Source organism: Columba livia, chromosome 1 (assembly GCF_036013475.1).
Source record: "Columba livia isolate bColLiv1 breed racing homer chromosome 1, bColLiv1.pat.W.v2, whole genome shotgun sequence".
Taxonomy (NCBI): Eukaryota; Metazoa; Chordata; class Aves; order Columbiformes; family Columbidae; genus Columba; species Columba livia.
Genome location: NC_088602.1, coordinates 2,030,319 through 2,046,245, shown reverse-complemented (window position 1 = coordinate 2,046,245; position 15,927 = coordinate 2,030,319). Strand labels below are relative to the sequence as shown.

Sequence of the window (15,927 nt, the reverse complement as noted above, 5' to 3'; positions counted from 1 at the left end):
TCTGGAGGGACAGCAGAGGTGATGTCCTCCCACAAGGTAACTCCACCAGCCCTGCTCTGAGATGAGGGTGACCATTGCCTGCGGTTCCTTAAAAGGATTTTCTGGGAGGTGACAAGGTCATTGTAATGGGAAAGGGGCTGCTTCCAGACACACAGGCTCTTCCTTCATGTCAGAAACCCTCAGTACCCAAAACACATCCATTTCTTCTAAAGATATCAGTTCCTCTCGCCAAAGACACAGCCTGTTCCTTGCTGATAGCCCTGTAGCATCACAGCTGGAGTGACACCCTTGTTCACAGAATCCCAGAATGTCAGGGGTTGGAAGGGACCTCAAAAGCTCATCCAGTGCAATCCCCCCATGGAGCAGGAACACCCAGATGAGGTTACACAGGAAGGTGTCCAGGCGGGTTGGAATGTCTGAAGAGAAGGAGACTCCACAACCTCCCTGGGCAGCCTGGGCCAGGCTCTGCCACCCTCACCAGGAACAAGTTGCTTCTCAGATTTAAGTGGAACCTCCTGTGTTCCAGTTTGAACCCATTACCCCTTGTCCTATCACTGGTTGTCACCCAGAAGAGCCTGGCTCCATCCTCCTGACACTCACCCTTTAGATATCTGTAAACATGAATGAGTCCCCCCTCAGTGTCCTCTTGTCCAGCTCCAGAGCCCCAGCTCCCTCAGCCTTTCCTCACACGGGAGATGCTCCACTCCCTTCAGCATCTTGGTGGCTGCGCTGGACTCTCTCCAGCAGTTCCCTGTCCTGCTGGAACTGAGGGGCCACAACTGGACACAAGATTCCAGGTGTGGTCTCCCCAGGGCAGAGCAGAGGGGCAGGAGATCCTCTCTGACCTACTGACCACCCCCTTCTAACCCACCCCAGGTACCATTGGCTTCCTGGCCACAAGGGCCCAGTGCTGGCTCATGGTCACCCTGCTGTCCCCAGGACCCCCAGGTCCCTTTCCCCTACTTTGCTCTCTAATAGGTCATTCCCCAACTTACACTGGAACCTGGGGTTGTTCCTGCCCAGATACAAGACTCTACACTTGCCCTTGTTCTATTTCATTAAATTCTTCCCTGCCCAACTCTCCAGCCTGTCCAGGTCTCTGACATGTCCCTAAAGCAGCTCTGATGTTCGCTCATGCAGCGTTTTTCACCCACAGCCCTTCACTGAGCGGTGCTGGGTGCAGCGTCCTCTCTCACCTAAGCCAGATAAGTCATTTTACAATCATTTTTTTTTATTTATTAAAGCACACGATGGAAAAATGCAGCATTCAGGAGACTTTGGCCTTCTGAACCTCTGGGCACCATCTCCCTTCCCCGGCGTCTGGTACCACGGTGGCCCAGCTGCCTGTGTGCGCTCCCAAATTGACTCCGAGAGGTACCAAATTAATTAGTGGAGGAGCCCTCAGCAGGCACAGGCAGAATGTGCAGGCTACATTGGGCCCTCTCTACATGACATGTTGCACTCAGATCCCGGCCTCCTTTGCACCGTGGCTGTTCCAACAGCGCAGGTCTGTTTCTCTCCCCTTTTTCTGCTCTTTTTTTCCCCCTTTTCCTCCTCTGTTCTCATCCAGAAGAGGGGAAAGGGAGACCTGGGGTCAGACCAGCTGAAGGATGATATATAGCAGTGTTATCAAAAGTCTGGTCATAAAACTAACTGCTGGGATTGTGCAATAACAGGGCAGTTCAGTTCAGCTTGGCTGCCCTATAAAACCTGCACCACATGGTAAGAAAAAGCAGAATTTCTTAATAAAGATCAAGGCATCACTTATTTTATTGACAATCAGGAAATCCCAGACACTCAGGATCTCATGTACTCCCTCTGCAGAACGTTTTCGGAGCAAATTTTCACATTTCTACACAACTTACCCTGTGCTTTGGGACTGAGAGGATAAATTTGGATAAAAAGCCTGATCCATACTCCTTTCTTGTTCTCTCCAACGGGCCCATCCCGTCTCCTTCCTGGACATGGATGCGGCTGGTAGACAACTGCTCAGCAGAGCACGCGCCGCGGCTATTAATACCTAGAGGGGAGGATTAAAAATAACCAGGTCTGCGTTCGGTTGCTGGTTTGGAAAGGACACGCATTGATATACAAGGGGCCTGGTGATCAAAGCGGCTTCTCTGGGGTGCTGAAGCCAGAGCGAGTGGGAGGCACTGAAATTTTCCCCCAAAATAACAAACCTGAAAGGAATCTGTGAACCAGGAAGATGATATTGCGGCAGCGGCGAGGAAAGCAGCTCCATTAGGGCTGAGCAGAGGGTTTTCCAGCTGCACATTCAATACTTCATTTAAAGTGTGGGTATTTAGGGTGTTACGCTCGCGAGGAAGCCAATGAGTGTGTTGTCAACGCCAGAGGGTGCATGATCAGGCCTTCCCAAGGTTGACAACATGAAGCACAAGGGACAGCTGCAGAATTTAAAAGCCATTTCTTAATCTCAGTGGTCCCCGTTTCATCCTTCTGACCTGGCCGTCCGCTCCCTTTCTTCGTGCTCTGCTTGCAGAGCGCCTGCTCTCCTTCAGGACAAAGCGCTTTGGCTGTTTTGAGCCCAGATAGGATTAAAAACAGTATTCAGGCCCCAAAACCCACCCTCCCCTCCTGGTGCAGCGCGCGGGGATGTCATTAGTGCCTGCGTGTAGAGCTGCGCTGCCTTTCTGTTGATACTGAGAGAAACGAAAGGATGGGAGTTGCTGTGTTATCAGCAGGTAACCCGAGAAGCAGAGGAGAACAAGGGGTTCAGGATGCATAAATAATAAAACAAAAGATGTTCTGCGGAGCGAGGGTGCGCACGGTGCCTGCTGAGGGGCTCAGAAGGATGCGCTGGGTTTATCCCGCATGACCCCGGCTCGCTGTGGAAACTGGGGGGCAGAAAACCAACCTGGGATATGATGAGAGCCCTGGGATGTTTGCAGGCGATCTGGAATAAACAACATGCGGCAAAATTGCCACGGAAACACCGTACCAGCTGGGTTCAGCCCTGAGGCTCTCGGCGCAGGGCTGGCAGAGCTGCGCGATCGACAGAGCTAATCCGGTTTGTTGTGGGCGAGGATTTGGTCTGCGGTACCAGATCGCTGATGATGCTAACGTGACTGTACAGATGGTTTTTGTTTCTGATACTCGGTGACATCGCTGTGTGCTTAACCAATTTTCTGTGGAAAAAAACAAAACGAAACACATTGGGAAGAAAAAAACATGTGCATCATTGTTTAGGGGTACGATACAGATGCTGGAAACCCAACCCTGCCAGGAAGACGGATACATTTAATCATATAAGCGAGAACAGATACGCTCTTTACTCCTGCATTGCATATCTGGAAATCCCAAACAGGAGCTATATGTTATCAACAGGTCTCTAATAACTTCCATTATTTTATTTACATTAGAAAAAAAGTCTAAATTTGGGGGCACAGACAGTTATCTGTTGCAATTTGGGAACTCTGGGTTTCATAACAGCAGCGCAGAGAGCAGGGACCTTCCCCAAAAGCATGACTGACGCACACCCACAGCCATATATATGCATATGTGGATGCACACACTCGTTTTGGCCAGGAATGAGTTTTACCCAACCCAGCTGAGCCCCGGCACAGTCCCCGCTGGCTCTGGCAGCTCCCAGCACACAAGCAGGCGGCTGTCAGCAGCCTGTCAACCCTTCTCCTCGCCGCCTGCCTCGTACTCATCGCTGGCAACGTGTCCCCTCCTGCGTTTTTTAGCCCCTAGACTGTTTGCTGCAGCTCAGTTTGGTCTGAGCACATTGTGCACCAATCGCAAAATGATACATGAGGGTGAAGAATTAAAAATGTTGCCCTTCCTTCACTCGCCAATAATTTCCTATTTTCTGGCTTTTCCCTATGCTGTAAGGACTGGAAGTTTTGTTGCTAGTAATAGGTGAAAATGGGGATTTCTGCTGGCAATGTGCACAGACAGTGAGTGTGGGGGGCTGGGAAATCACGCCAAAGTGCCCATGAGAACGGCGAAATACCAGCCCCAGCGCAGCGCAGTCCAGAGTCATGCCGGCTTCTTCACTATCGCTCTCTGTGACAGCACGAAAACAGATGGGACTCAGTTTAACTCTCCTGTAGCGACGTAATCAGCTTTAAAAATTCTTCTGGTGGCTGGTTAACCCTCAAATACATCGGACTTAAGTTGTTATCTCCCGTGAGGTCGGTGTTTTCCCAGGCCGACATAACAAATCCATAAGCACGATCTAAGCTGTATCGCCTGTAATATTTTTAGATGATTTTTGTATGGGCTGGAGCTTCTAAGGCTGCCCAGCATTTGCTAAACACATGGTGGATTCTTGGAGCTGCTAACCAAACTTTTCCATAATATTTGGAAGCTAGATCGTCCCTCTCTGATTTTGGATGCATTTGTGAGATCCTGAGAAGTTTCAAACCCCGCTACAGAAATAACAGGTGAAGACTTTCATCTTCTATGAGGCTGTTTTATCTGCTTTCCAGGGAAATAATCATGAAGGCGCATTGACATATGAGAGAATGATAATTATTCTATCTAGATATCTGAAGGGAAAATCCTGCTTTTAATTATGGCTAAATAAACGAGCACTGATAATGGAAAGCATAGGCATGGCTGCCACTGTCCTGTGCAAAACAACTTGATAAGGTTCAAGGTTTCATGTGCAGAAAGAACCTGCCTGCAAAATATCATCATTCAGAACAATTTTAAACTCTTATTAAGCACATAGGAAAAAAAAATGAGGCAAGAATTTAAGCATTTGAAGTATGAAGTTTCATTTTAACAACAACTCTTACTGCCTTTGTGAATAGTTACAGGGTTTTCGTAAGAAACGCTCTTTGGAGAGGTATTTAATATGGCCATTGTCCTTTTTTGGGGGAGGAAAACAAAGGTTTTATGGGCTGGAGCTCCTGTTATGCTGGGCTCTGGGCTTCTTTCCTTGAAGAGAAAACACAAAGGAGGAAAAAAGAGCAGGTAAGGTATGAAAAGCAGGTGCTTCACCTCATGCTGACTCTCAGGTGCAAATTCACCACAGGAACCACTCTGAGATCTGGAGAAAAATGTGCCAGCATCTGGCTGTTTGGAACATGTTTTAAATGGACTGCCAGGCTCAGGATGGCTTCAACACTGCTACAGATGCTGCCTCTTTATGCAGAGATGTGGGAGAAAGGGAAAAAAACCCCACAAAAATAGGAGAGGAAACAACATGGGGGGTGGGTGGCCATCTATTATCCTGATTTCCCCACCCTAACTTCACAAGTGTCCAAACTCTTCTCCTTTTATGCCAGAAACAACCTCAGGAGAGTCCTTTAGTGATAACAGAACACTTAGATTGCCTTCCTTATTTCTCCTATCTTCGTCTCCTGTTGACTTCGAACAGTAATTTACTGTAATAGCCCTATTTAAAGGTTCACCTCCCCACACTCGAGTCAGACCTCTGGAATGGAGGATTTGTTTGTGTTTGCAGCCAAGAGGTCTCTTCAGGACACTGACTTGAGACCTTTGAAGGGAAGCGATTTTAAATTGAGATTTCTAGGCTTTCTTAGGTTGGTTCGTTCCCTGCTATATTTAGTTTTCACCAACATCTTTTGCTGTGCTGCTTGGGTACCCCAAACCACCTCCCCACCTCTTTGCCACCCCTCTGTTGTGTCAGCTTCTTCCTCCACTTCCTCTATCCACCTCCTCCAGGAGCCTGGGCCGCTCCCAACCCAGCGTTTTGTACCTCCCTTCACACCCAGCATCCCCTGGGCACCAGTCCCGCTGCCCTCTGCCCGTCTTCCTGAAGCTTCGCATCCCTCTGCAGTGCCCGCTGTCACTATGGCAACCTCTGAGAGGATGCTCTGCGGGATGAAGAAATGCTGCAGGTTGAGGATGCTCTGTGGGATGAAGATGCTCTGTAGGATGAGGATGCTCTGCGGGATGAGGACACGCTGTGGGATGAAGATATACTGCAGGATGAGGATGCGCTGCAGGATGAGGATGCTCTGTGGGATGAGGACACGCTGTGGGATGAAGATACGCTGTGGGATGAGGATGCGCTGCAGGATGAGGATGCTCTGTGGGATGAAGATGCTCTGCGGGATGGGGATGCTCTGGGGGATGAGGATGCTCTGCAGGATGAGGATGCTCTGCGGGATGAAGATGCTCTGCAGGATGAAGATGCTCTGCGGGATGGGGATGCTCTGAGGGATGAGGATGCTCTGTGGGATGAGGATGCTCTGCGGGATGAGGATGCTCTGCGGGATGAGGATGCTCTGCGGGATGGGGATGTTCTGTAGGATGAGGATGCTCTGCGGGATGGGGATGCTCTGTGGAGTGAGGATGCTCTGAGGGATGAAGATGCTCTGTAGGATGAGGATGCTCTGCGGGATGAAGATGTTCTGTAGGATGAGGATGCTCTGCGGGATGAGGACACGCTGTGGGATGAAGATACACTGCAGGATGAGGATGCGCTGCAGGATGAGGATGCTCTGTGGGATGAAGAAACGCTGCAGGATGAGGATGCTCTGCAGGATGAGGATGCTCTGTGGGATGAAGAAACGCTGCAGGATGAGGATGCTCTGTGGGATGAGGACACGCTGTGGGATGAAGATACGCTGCGGGATGAGGATGCTCTGCGGGATGGGGATGCTCTGCGGGATGGGGATGCTCTGCGGGATGAAGATGCTCTGCGGGATGAAGATGCTCTGCGGGATGGGGATGCTCTGTGGGATGGAGATGCTCTGTGGGATTAGGATGATCTGCGGGATGACGATGTTTGTGGGATGAAGATGCTCTGCGGGCTGAGGATGCTCTGTGGGATGGAGATGCTCTGTGGGATGGAGATGCTCTGTGGGATGAGGATGCTCTGTGGGATGAGGATGCTCTGCGGGATGTGGTCACTGCTGTGGCCTTCTGCTTAGGGACAGGCAACTCAATTAGAACTGAAGAGACCTGGAAGGCGAAGCAGGGATTATGATTTTCCTCCTAACGGCAGTTTAATTGCTGCTTCTGCAGCCTGTCTGGAAATGATCTGAGCAAAGGGCTTGTCCTCCAGGGTAGCACTGTTTCCATTATCCCTTTAGAGGGAACAGATGATGCACTTGATAGTGCTGAATTCTGCCTCAGAGGCTGAAGAAGCACAGCCAGGGAGGTTTTTAGCTTTTCGTAGAATCACACAATGGTTTGGTTTGGGACCTTCAAAAGACACCCAGTGCCCCCCCTGCCATGAGCAGGGACATCTTCACCAGCTCAGGTTGCTCAGAGCCCCGTCCAGCCTGGCCTGGGATGTCTCCAGGGATGGTTCATCCACCACCTCTCTGGGCAACCTGGGCCAGGCTCTCACCACCCTCAGGGCAACAATTTCTTCCTCATGTCCAGCCTGAATCTCCCTCCTTCAGTTTAAAACCATCACCCCTTGTCCTATCACAACAGGCCCTGCTCAGAAGTCTGTCCCCATCTTTCTTCTCGGCCTATTTTCAGTACGGAAATGCTGCAGTAAGGTCCCCCCAAAGTTTCTCTTCTCCAGCTGAACACCCCAACTCTCTCAGCCTGTCCTCCCAGCAGAGCTGTTCCAGCCTCGCATCATTCCTGTGGCTCCTCTGGCCCCTCTCCAGCAGGTCCATGTGTGTCCTGTGCTGAGGACCCAGAGCTGGACCAGCACTGCAGGGGGGTCTCATGAAGATCACCCAGGAGGCAGAGAGCGCAGGTTCGGTGGTGTGGTAAGATATATACTGTACATTTTTTTGTTTTCATCAAGCAAAAGCAGGAAGCCTCCCCCCGGCCCTTCCCGCCTCCCCCCTAACCCTGCGCAAGCCTCCTGAGGGCCAAGCGCTCTGTGACACTGATCGCCAATGGTCGTTATTACCACACTGAGCAGCCCCAGGTCGGGGACAGAACGGAGCCGAGGCCACTGAAGGGAGGAACACGGCTACCAGAGGGGGTACAGGACGGGAGAAGCCGGGACCCCCTCATCTGGGCCGGCTGAAGGCAGCGGAGCCGCTGCCCCTCAGCCCTGTCCGCTTCCCCTCACCCTCAGGCGATCCGGGCGCGCCGCGGGGGCTGCCGGGAGTTGTAGTTTCTTCCAGTCCGCCCGCCCCGCCCTCTGCGGCGCTCGGACTACATTTCCCGTCATGCATTGCCGCGCGGCCAGCCAGGCTGACGAGGCGGGATTGGCGGGGCCGCGGCGCTGGGGGCGTGGCCTCGGTTGTTGTCGAGCGGCGGGCGGTGCGCGGGGCGCGCGCCGCTACCGTTACCGGCTGAGGCGGCGACCGCCGTCGGGAGCGTTGGGTTGAGGTAAATAGCGGCCGCCTCCGGGAGCCCCCGGCTCTTCCCGTTTTCCCCGCGTACCGGGGCTCCGGCACCGCCTCCCTCCGTTCTTCCCCTCCCTCAAGCGATGCGCGGTGCCGCGGCGGAGTGAAGAAGCGAAGCAGCGAAGCCTCCGTCGTCCCCTCATCATCCACTCCCCGCAGACATGGGCGAGTGTGGAGCCCCCGGGGACGTCAACTCCAACGTGCTGATCTCCTGCAGCACCGGCGATGCGCAGCTGGATAAGGCGGTGTGGCAGTGGCTGAGCTGGGACAAGGTGGGTGTGTGGCTCCGCTTGGGGGGTTGTCCACCCTCCCGGGGTTGTTTTGTCATCGGTCCCATCGCGTGTGGTGTCACCTCCTCCCGCCCGGTGCTCTGTTCGGTCCCTTCTCCCTCCGCCCTCCCTCAGGAGGGCCCTTTCCCCCGGGCTTGGGGGTGGCAGGTACCTTTTAAAAATAAAAAAAACAACTCTGAGCATCCAGCCAAATAAAAAAAATGCTCTTTGTGACTAAAATTCTGTGAGGGGGGGGGGAAAGTGAGGTCATCGAGGGCTGTACCTGAGGAAGGGATGCGATGATGTCATTTTACTGGCACATGGAACGTGGCACCTGCTTCGTTAAGGCAGAAACGTGCATTTTGTGAAATCGGGTTGAAGGTTTGTTGCGTGGCTTAAAAATGCAGTTACGAGTCGAATGGCATCATTTTGGTTTTCTTAGCTTCCTGAATTTAATGCCCTCCCCAGGAAAGAAACAGCTCCAGAGATCTAAGTTCTCCCATGCTCCTTCCTTTTCTGCTCCAGCAAGGTTTGTTCTGATTAAAACCATCCAAAGCGAATTTGAGGCCATAATAATACGGTATTGGATGTTATTTTGCTTAAATCGTTGTTGAAAGGGTTAGTTGTTTTTTTTTTCTTCAGCTGATTTATCAAAACAACATGGCCTGTGCTTTAAAAAATACCTTGGAGATGGGGGAGGGTAAACTACCAGTTCACCAGTGCTTTAGGTTTCTGTCTGTGGCTTTTTTCTTTGTTTTCCTTTTTAATGAGAGTGGTTGTCAATGCGTTTATGCCGTTTCCTCTAATTGTGTCCTGTCAGGATCAAAGCAGACGGGCTCCAATTCTACATGACAGCCCTTAGATGAGCTTGCTGCTACTTGGAAATATCCCCTCTTCTTTCGTTTTTGCAGGAATTAACGCTCGCCATCTGCGCATTCCGCGCTCGGAGCTGCTGTTGTGAAAATATCTGTGAATTGTGGCATGGGGGAGGGAAGGAGTGGAAAAGGGAAATAACATTCCTGATAATACACTTGATAACCCAGACTGAACTCTAGTAAATAGGGGTTTTTTTTTGTTAGAACTTCTGGTTAGTGTATCGGAAGGTTTTTTTTTAAGACAGATTAGTATATGTTTATCTGAAAAATGTGTGAAGTAGGAGAACTTACACTTTTTAATGTTAAGATTACTGAGGAAGAATATTTTGATTAAAACCAGCAATAGTGAAATATTCTATAGCTCCTTCTAAAGCCAAAATTAACCAGTAAAATACAAACTGAAGAGTCAGTTTGATTGTTCCTGTTTACCCTTCCTTCCCTAGGTGATAATCATGACCTTTCCTACCACTCGAACTTATTACTCGGAGAGATTTCAAAGAGAGTTCCTGTGAATTTTGAGAACTCAAAATCACCTGGAGAAGGAGGACTTGGCCACGGGGCTGGAGCCGTGGGTGCTCCAGAAGCGCTTCCAGTTGCTCTGTAAAGGGTGTAAAAGAAAGAGATGAAGGGATTGTGGGATGGGAAGGCGAAGAGAAACCAGCAAGTACAGGATTATTTGCCCAATACCCTCGTATTTCACCGTAAACCCAAGAAATGAGGTCTCTAGGTTTGCTGCTTGCCAAGCAGCTTGATGAAGAGCTGCCTATGTCTCACCCCTTCCCTGCTCACAGTTTCCTTGGTCATAGGGACTTTTGCTGCCTCTGATCAAGGAAAAATCTATGCGCTGTGTTCGCAGCAGTATTTAGCTGTGGGGAGCTTTTGTCCTCTAACTTAATTGAAAATTACTTGCTGTAATTAATTCTTAGAGCGGTGCTCTTCATCCGTTTTCATTTGGGTATACGTGCTAACCTCTTCTATAATAAAACTGTGATTACAGACTGAGATGTGGGTGGATGGAGGAAACCTGACTGTATGATGGTCCTTCTGCTTTCCTCCTTTCTCTCCATCTTCATTAATGCTTCTAGCAACTGGCTTAGAGTAACTCACTAACAAAATCTCTCTCCATTCTCACTCCTTAATTGCTGCGTGTTTACTTTTTTTGCGTTGAGACAGGTTTAGGTGCATGAGGCACCCACCTCCTTGGTAAACTATCTGAGCAAATATTGTTCTATACTTTTTCCATTTGATTCCTCTTCATCCACTTTCTAGCTTTCCTGTTGTTCTTCCACATCTGTCTTACGTCTCCTAAAGGAGTCTGGCTTGTGTAGAAAGCTGTGTCAGAGCAGTTGTCTCCAAGAAGAGCGCTTCTCTTTAGAACAGGTGTTTGAATTTTGGACTGTGGTTGTAGTAATGATTTTATGTGCTTGTCTTAGGTGGCTTTATAGACTGGCAAGAATGTGGCACACGCAGAGTGGCACGAAGATGAGGTGTTCTCAGTACAGTAGCTGAGCGTTTGTTGTACGTAGCAGCAGAGGAGGTTTTGGTGTAAGTCTGAGGTTCAGATATTGGCTCAGCAGCTGTTGGGAGAGAACAGTATGATTAAGATCCTGATCTACTTCATCAAAAACACGATCCCAAAGAAAGATTCACAGCTTTGCCTGTGAGGCAGATAACAAGTAACCTCTTCCTTTCCTTCAGTAAGTCCTCACACTGTAAAAATAAGCCTAAGCTCAAGCTGTTGGCTGATGGTTTATTAATCAGCCCTGTAGGACTGCAGGCAAGACTCGTGTTTCCTGGGCATGCTCAGTGTCATGTGGCTTTTCTCATTTTCAATCAAGATATGGAGGAGTATTTGTACACAAACTGTTCCCAGGCTGTGGTGAGACCTGTGTGGGAGAATGGGATGTTTTGTGGTTATTACAAGGGCACTGTTAGAACATCACATGGTGGAAAAACTTAAATTAATTCTCCTGGAGCTGTTTGTGCAGACCTTTCTCATTTCATTTTACTAATTCATGGACTTATTGTCAGTGAACAAATGTAGCATGGATAGCTTCCCACTTGGCTAACAAGGTGGCTTGGTTGGTTTTAGGGCTTTTTTTGGAATGCCTCTTGGTATTATTTTAGTTTTTGTGACTTTTAAGATGCTTTTGAAGAGGAAATGGACTTGGTAGTTAGAGACCAAGAACTTGCTCCTGCCGTTCAACTTGCAATATTTTTATTATAAAGACTTCTAGGTGTATTTTTAAGAGTAAAAATGGGAAAATCAAGTCTAGGAATTTGCCACAAACAAGAAGAGGAATTATTTAAATTTACTTGCATGCGTTACAAGCTCTAACATTGAAACACAGCAGATAAAATTGTGGATTATTCAAATAGTTGATTCTGGGTAGACTGGGGCACAAACCCTATTTTGGTACAACCAAGACTACTGAGAGGGTGTAAACAACTCAGCGAAATGGGGGAAAGCTCAGAAATAAGTACTGTGCTTTAGTGCCTGTTCTAAGACATGAAACTATATGAATTCCCTCAGGATACTCTTGAAGCTTATACTTCATGGCATTGCTGTCTGTATTGATAAATAAATCATATTTCTGTCTGTGGTGTCGTCATGGAGGAAAGGATATTGCTGTTTTGTGTTTACACAATTTAACTTCCAAACATCAGAAATAAGATTTGAGCATTAAGATTTGATGGGTACCATTTGGAGCTTGCCTATGTCAGGCACCTCTGAGTACATAAATGTAAGTATTCTGTATGATGTAAGATCTTTTGTGGTTTTTTCTTTTTTTAACAGCTGGTCTACGTGTATTTGGGTGGTTTAATGATTTTACAATGTTCTTCATCAGATCATAATGAGAGAATTGCAGAAAGAAGGTAATCTCACCCTTCCTTGTTGCTATACTTTCCCCCTCCATACCTGCCTGAGCTGGCACAATATTCATGTAGCTCTTCAGGCTGGCGGGGCGGGGGAAGGGAGTGGGTTTGTTATTGATCCGAGTTGCTGCAGCTGCATAAATGTTTTTCCTGACACAAGAAAAAGGAGCCAGCACATTAGTGGGAGCAGCCTGGGAAGGTGAGAACCGCCTCCTTCAGCAGCAGTGAGCTATAAAGCATTACTACAATAGATTGCAATCCAGTTTATTTAAAAAAGAACATGCGGAAATAGCTGTAAAAAAAAAAAAAAGCAGTTATGTAAGGGTTTTTGTTTCTTGTTTTCTATTGGACTGATATAAAAGAGGTGGGTTTTCTGCTGGCCTGTACTGCTGGCTCCTGGGGAGCCCCACAGCACCCACATTCCTCCGTGCAGCTCTGATTTATTCATAGCTACACTTTATATATGTATATTTATATATGTGTGCATATCATATATATATATATATATGCACATACATATTAATTAATAGGTTGATGATGGGGTATGGAGATGGTTGATGGTGCGCTGCTCCCTTTTTCCTTGACTCTTATGGGCTTCTAGCTGCCTGTAGGACCGCAATGGGTTGTGGAGCTGGAAGGTGGTGTGGAGAAACCTTTATCTACGGCTGTGGGGAGCTTCCACATGTATGTAGGCCCGTAATTGGGTGTGGGAATGGGGCAGAAATCCTTTTGTCCTTGGCTGTGGGGAGCTTCCTGCTGCATGTAGGTCTGTTATGGGGTATACAGATGATGGTGCAGTGCTGCCTTTGCCCTTGACTTGGAATTATAGAATTGTAGAATAGTTTGGGTTGAAGGGACTTTCCCAGCTCCCCCAGTGCCACCGCTGCCATGAGCAGGGACATCTTCACCAGCTCAGGTTGCTCAGAGCCCCGTCCAGCCTGGCCTGGGATGTCTCCAGGGATGGTTCATCCACCACCTCTCTGGACAACCTGGGACAGGCTCTCACCACCCTCAGGACAACAATTTCTTCCTCATGTCTGACCTGAATCTCCCTCCTTTAGTTTAAAACTGTCACCCCTTGTCCTGTTGCAACAGGCCTGGCTCAAAAGTCTGTCCCTGTCTTTCTTATGGGCATCTTACAGTACTGAAAAAGTAAAAAAAAAGGTACAGAAAAAATACTTAACTCTTGAAAAGCCACAACAAGGTCTCCCCAGAGCCTTCTCTTCTCCAGCTGAACACCCCAACTCTCTCAGCCTGTCCTCCCAGCAGAGCTGTTCCAGCCTCGCATCATTCCTGTGGCTCCTCTGGCCCCTCTCCAGCAGGTCCATGTGTGTCCTGTGCTGAGGACCCAGAGCTGGACCAGCACTGCAGGGGGGTCTCACCAGAGCGGAGCAGAGGGGCAGAATCCCCTCCCTGCACCTGCTGCTCACGCTGCTGGGGATGCAGCCCAGGACATGGGTGGATTTCTGGGCTGCAAGCGCACGTTGCCAGCTCATGGCCAATCTTTCACCCCCAGCACCCCCAAGTCCTTCTCTTGGGGGCTGCTCTCCACCCCTCCATCCCCGGCCTGGATTGACATTGGGGGTTGCCCTGACCTAGGTGCAGGACCTTGCACTTGGCCTTGCTGAACCTCATGAGGTTTGCATAGACTTGTTGAGCCTGTCCATGTTGCTCTGGATGGATCCCGTCCCTCAGGCTGGTCACCTGCGCCACTCAGCTTGGGGTCATCTGCAAATTCGCTGAGTGTTCGCTCGATCCCACTGTCATATGCAGGGACAGGATTTGGACTCAATGATCCTTGTGGGTGGGTCCCTTCCAACTCAGGACATTCTATGATTCTATCATCTATGGCTATGGGGAGCTTCCAGCTGCCTGTAGGTCCCTGTTGGAGTCCAGAGAGGGCGACTGGTGTGGAGAAACCTTTGTCCTTAGCTGTGGAGAGCTTCCGGCTGCCTGTAGGCCCATGATGGGGTACACACCGTCTCAGTGCCCTAGCAGAAAGGTGCAGTGCTCTACAGCTGAGTAGTGGAGGCTTTGGTCTGGTTATGTGCATATCCAGGGCTGCAGCTGTCAAAATGGGAGAATCAACAACCAAAGCTGTCACATTCCATCACCTTGGACCGCTCCTGCCTCCTTGCTTGGGAGCTCTCCCAGTCTGCTGCCAAAGCTGTCCATCCCATGTCTCCCTCATGGGCAGGAGACACCTGTCCTGGGCCAACTGTGCCACCCACCTCCCAGTGACATGGACTACCACCAGCGTTCTGGCGATTGCATTACTAGTGATGGTACCAGGAGCTCATGTGGGGCCCAGCCCAGAATCACAGGATGGTAGGGGTGGGAAGGGACCTTTGGAGATAATCCAGTTCAACCCACCTGCTAATGCAGGGTCACCAGATCACCAGGGTCACCAGATCATAGAGTCCCAGGTGGGTTTGAATGTCTCAGAGAAGGAGACTCCACGCCCGCTCTGGGCAGCCTGGGCCAGGCTCTGGCACCTCCCAGCAAACAAGTTTCTGCTCATATTCAGATGGAGCCTCCTGTATTTCAGTCTGTGCCCGTTGCCCCTCACCCTGGCATTGGGCACCACTGAAGAGAGTCTGGTCCATCCTCTGACACCCACCCTGAGATATCAATCCCATTGATCACATCCCTCTCAGTTTCTCTTCTTCAGCTCAACAGCCCCAGCTCTCCCAGTCTCTCCTCATAACAGAGATGCTCCAGACTCCTAATCATTTTCATAGTCCGCCACTGGACTCCCTCCAGTAGTTCCTTGTCCTTAAACTGGGGAGCCTGTGCCTGTCCAGGTTAAAGGATGGGGAGCTCCCTCTGCTCGTTGATGTGAGGAACTTCCAGCTCCATGCATGACTGTGGTGGGACACAGGCAGGATATCTGGGTACTTATCTCTGGAGGGAGAGGACAGGAGCATGCTATGGTCCAGTCCCATCCCTCTCTGGGTGTTCAGTGGTGCACAGGAGAAGCAACAAAGGAGGAACAGCCACCCTGCCCTCCCCTGCCTTACACAGCCCTTGGTGTGCCCATCTGTGGTTGCCTGTGTCCCTAAGTCCCCTGTGACACTGGCCATCACCAGTGTTCTGCCTGCTGTGACATGGCTACTGCATCACCGGGGTAATGCCAAGAGCTGGTGGCTTCTTGCTGTGGTGTGGCCCTGACGTCACTGTGACATGGCTCTCTTCCACCATTCAAGCAAGAAGAAACAAATATTAATAGAATTATAATAACAAGTGATAATGCTGGGGAGGGAAAGTCAGTAGCTGGAGCAGTAATTTAAAGAACCTCAGCAAAGATTAAAATAGGCCTTGCTGCTTTTTGTTCTATCTACTGCCCAGTTTTAAAGACTTGTGTTGCTGAGATTTGTGGATTTGCATGTTAAATTGTGGAAGAAAAATGCTTGTCAAGTTGATCAAAGGTAATATTTCACACATTTAAGATTAAAGTCATGTCTAGTGCTAAGCCCTGCATCCACAACTTGCTGGGGGCACTGAGGACATCTCAGTGTGAACAACAGGACTCGTGTCTTTCTCTACCTGACGTGAACCCGAGATTTTACCAGGGACTGTCCTGTGTTACACACTTCAGTTGGGCACTGGAACAAAATGATTCAATTAGAAGGTCCCTCTGAACAC

At 49.5% G+C, this 15,927-nt stretch overlaps 1 protein-coding gene and 1 long non-coding RNA gene across 2 annotated transcripts in view; one reads left to right on the top strand and one right to left on the bottom strand.

The window, feature by feature from the left end:
• Positions 1–1,752: 1,752 nt before the first annotated feature.
• Positions 1,753–8,013, bottom strand: LOC135578296 (uncharacterized). Its single transcript, XR_010469777.1, has 2 exons — positions 7,817–8,013; positions 1,753–3,146 (listed from the first exon to the last, which is right to left on the bottom strand). It is a non-coding gene; the product is annotated as an uncharacterized LOC135578296 (long non-coding RNA).
• Positions 8,014–8,143: 130 nt separating this feature from the next.
• Positions 8,144–15,927, top strand: part of PGM2L1 (phosphoglucomutase 2 like 1) — a 46,108-nt gene continuing 38,324 nt past the window's right edge. Inside the window, exon 1 of the mRNA XM_065049668.1 lies at positions 8,144–8,533. Within this exon, the coding sequence (XP_064905740.1) occupies positions 8,423–8,533 (111 nt within the window). The 5' untranslated portion in view covers positions 8,144–8,422. The remainder of the gene's footprint in view (positions 8,534–15,927) is intronic.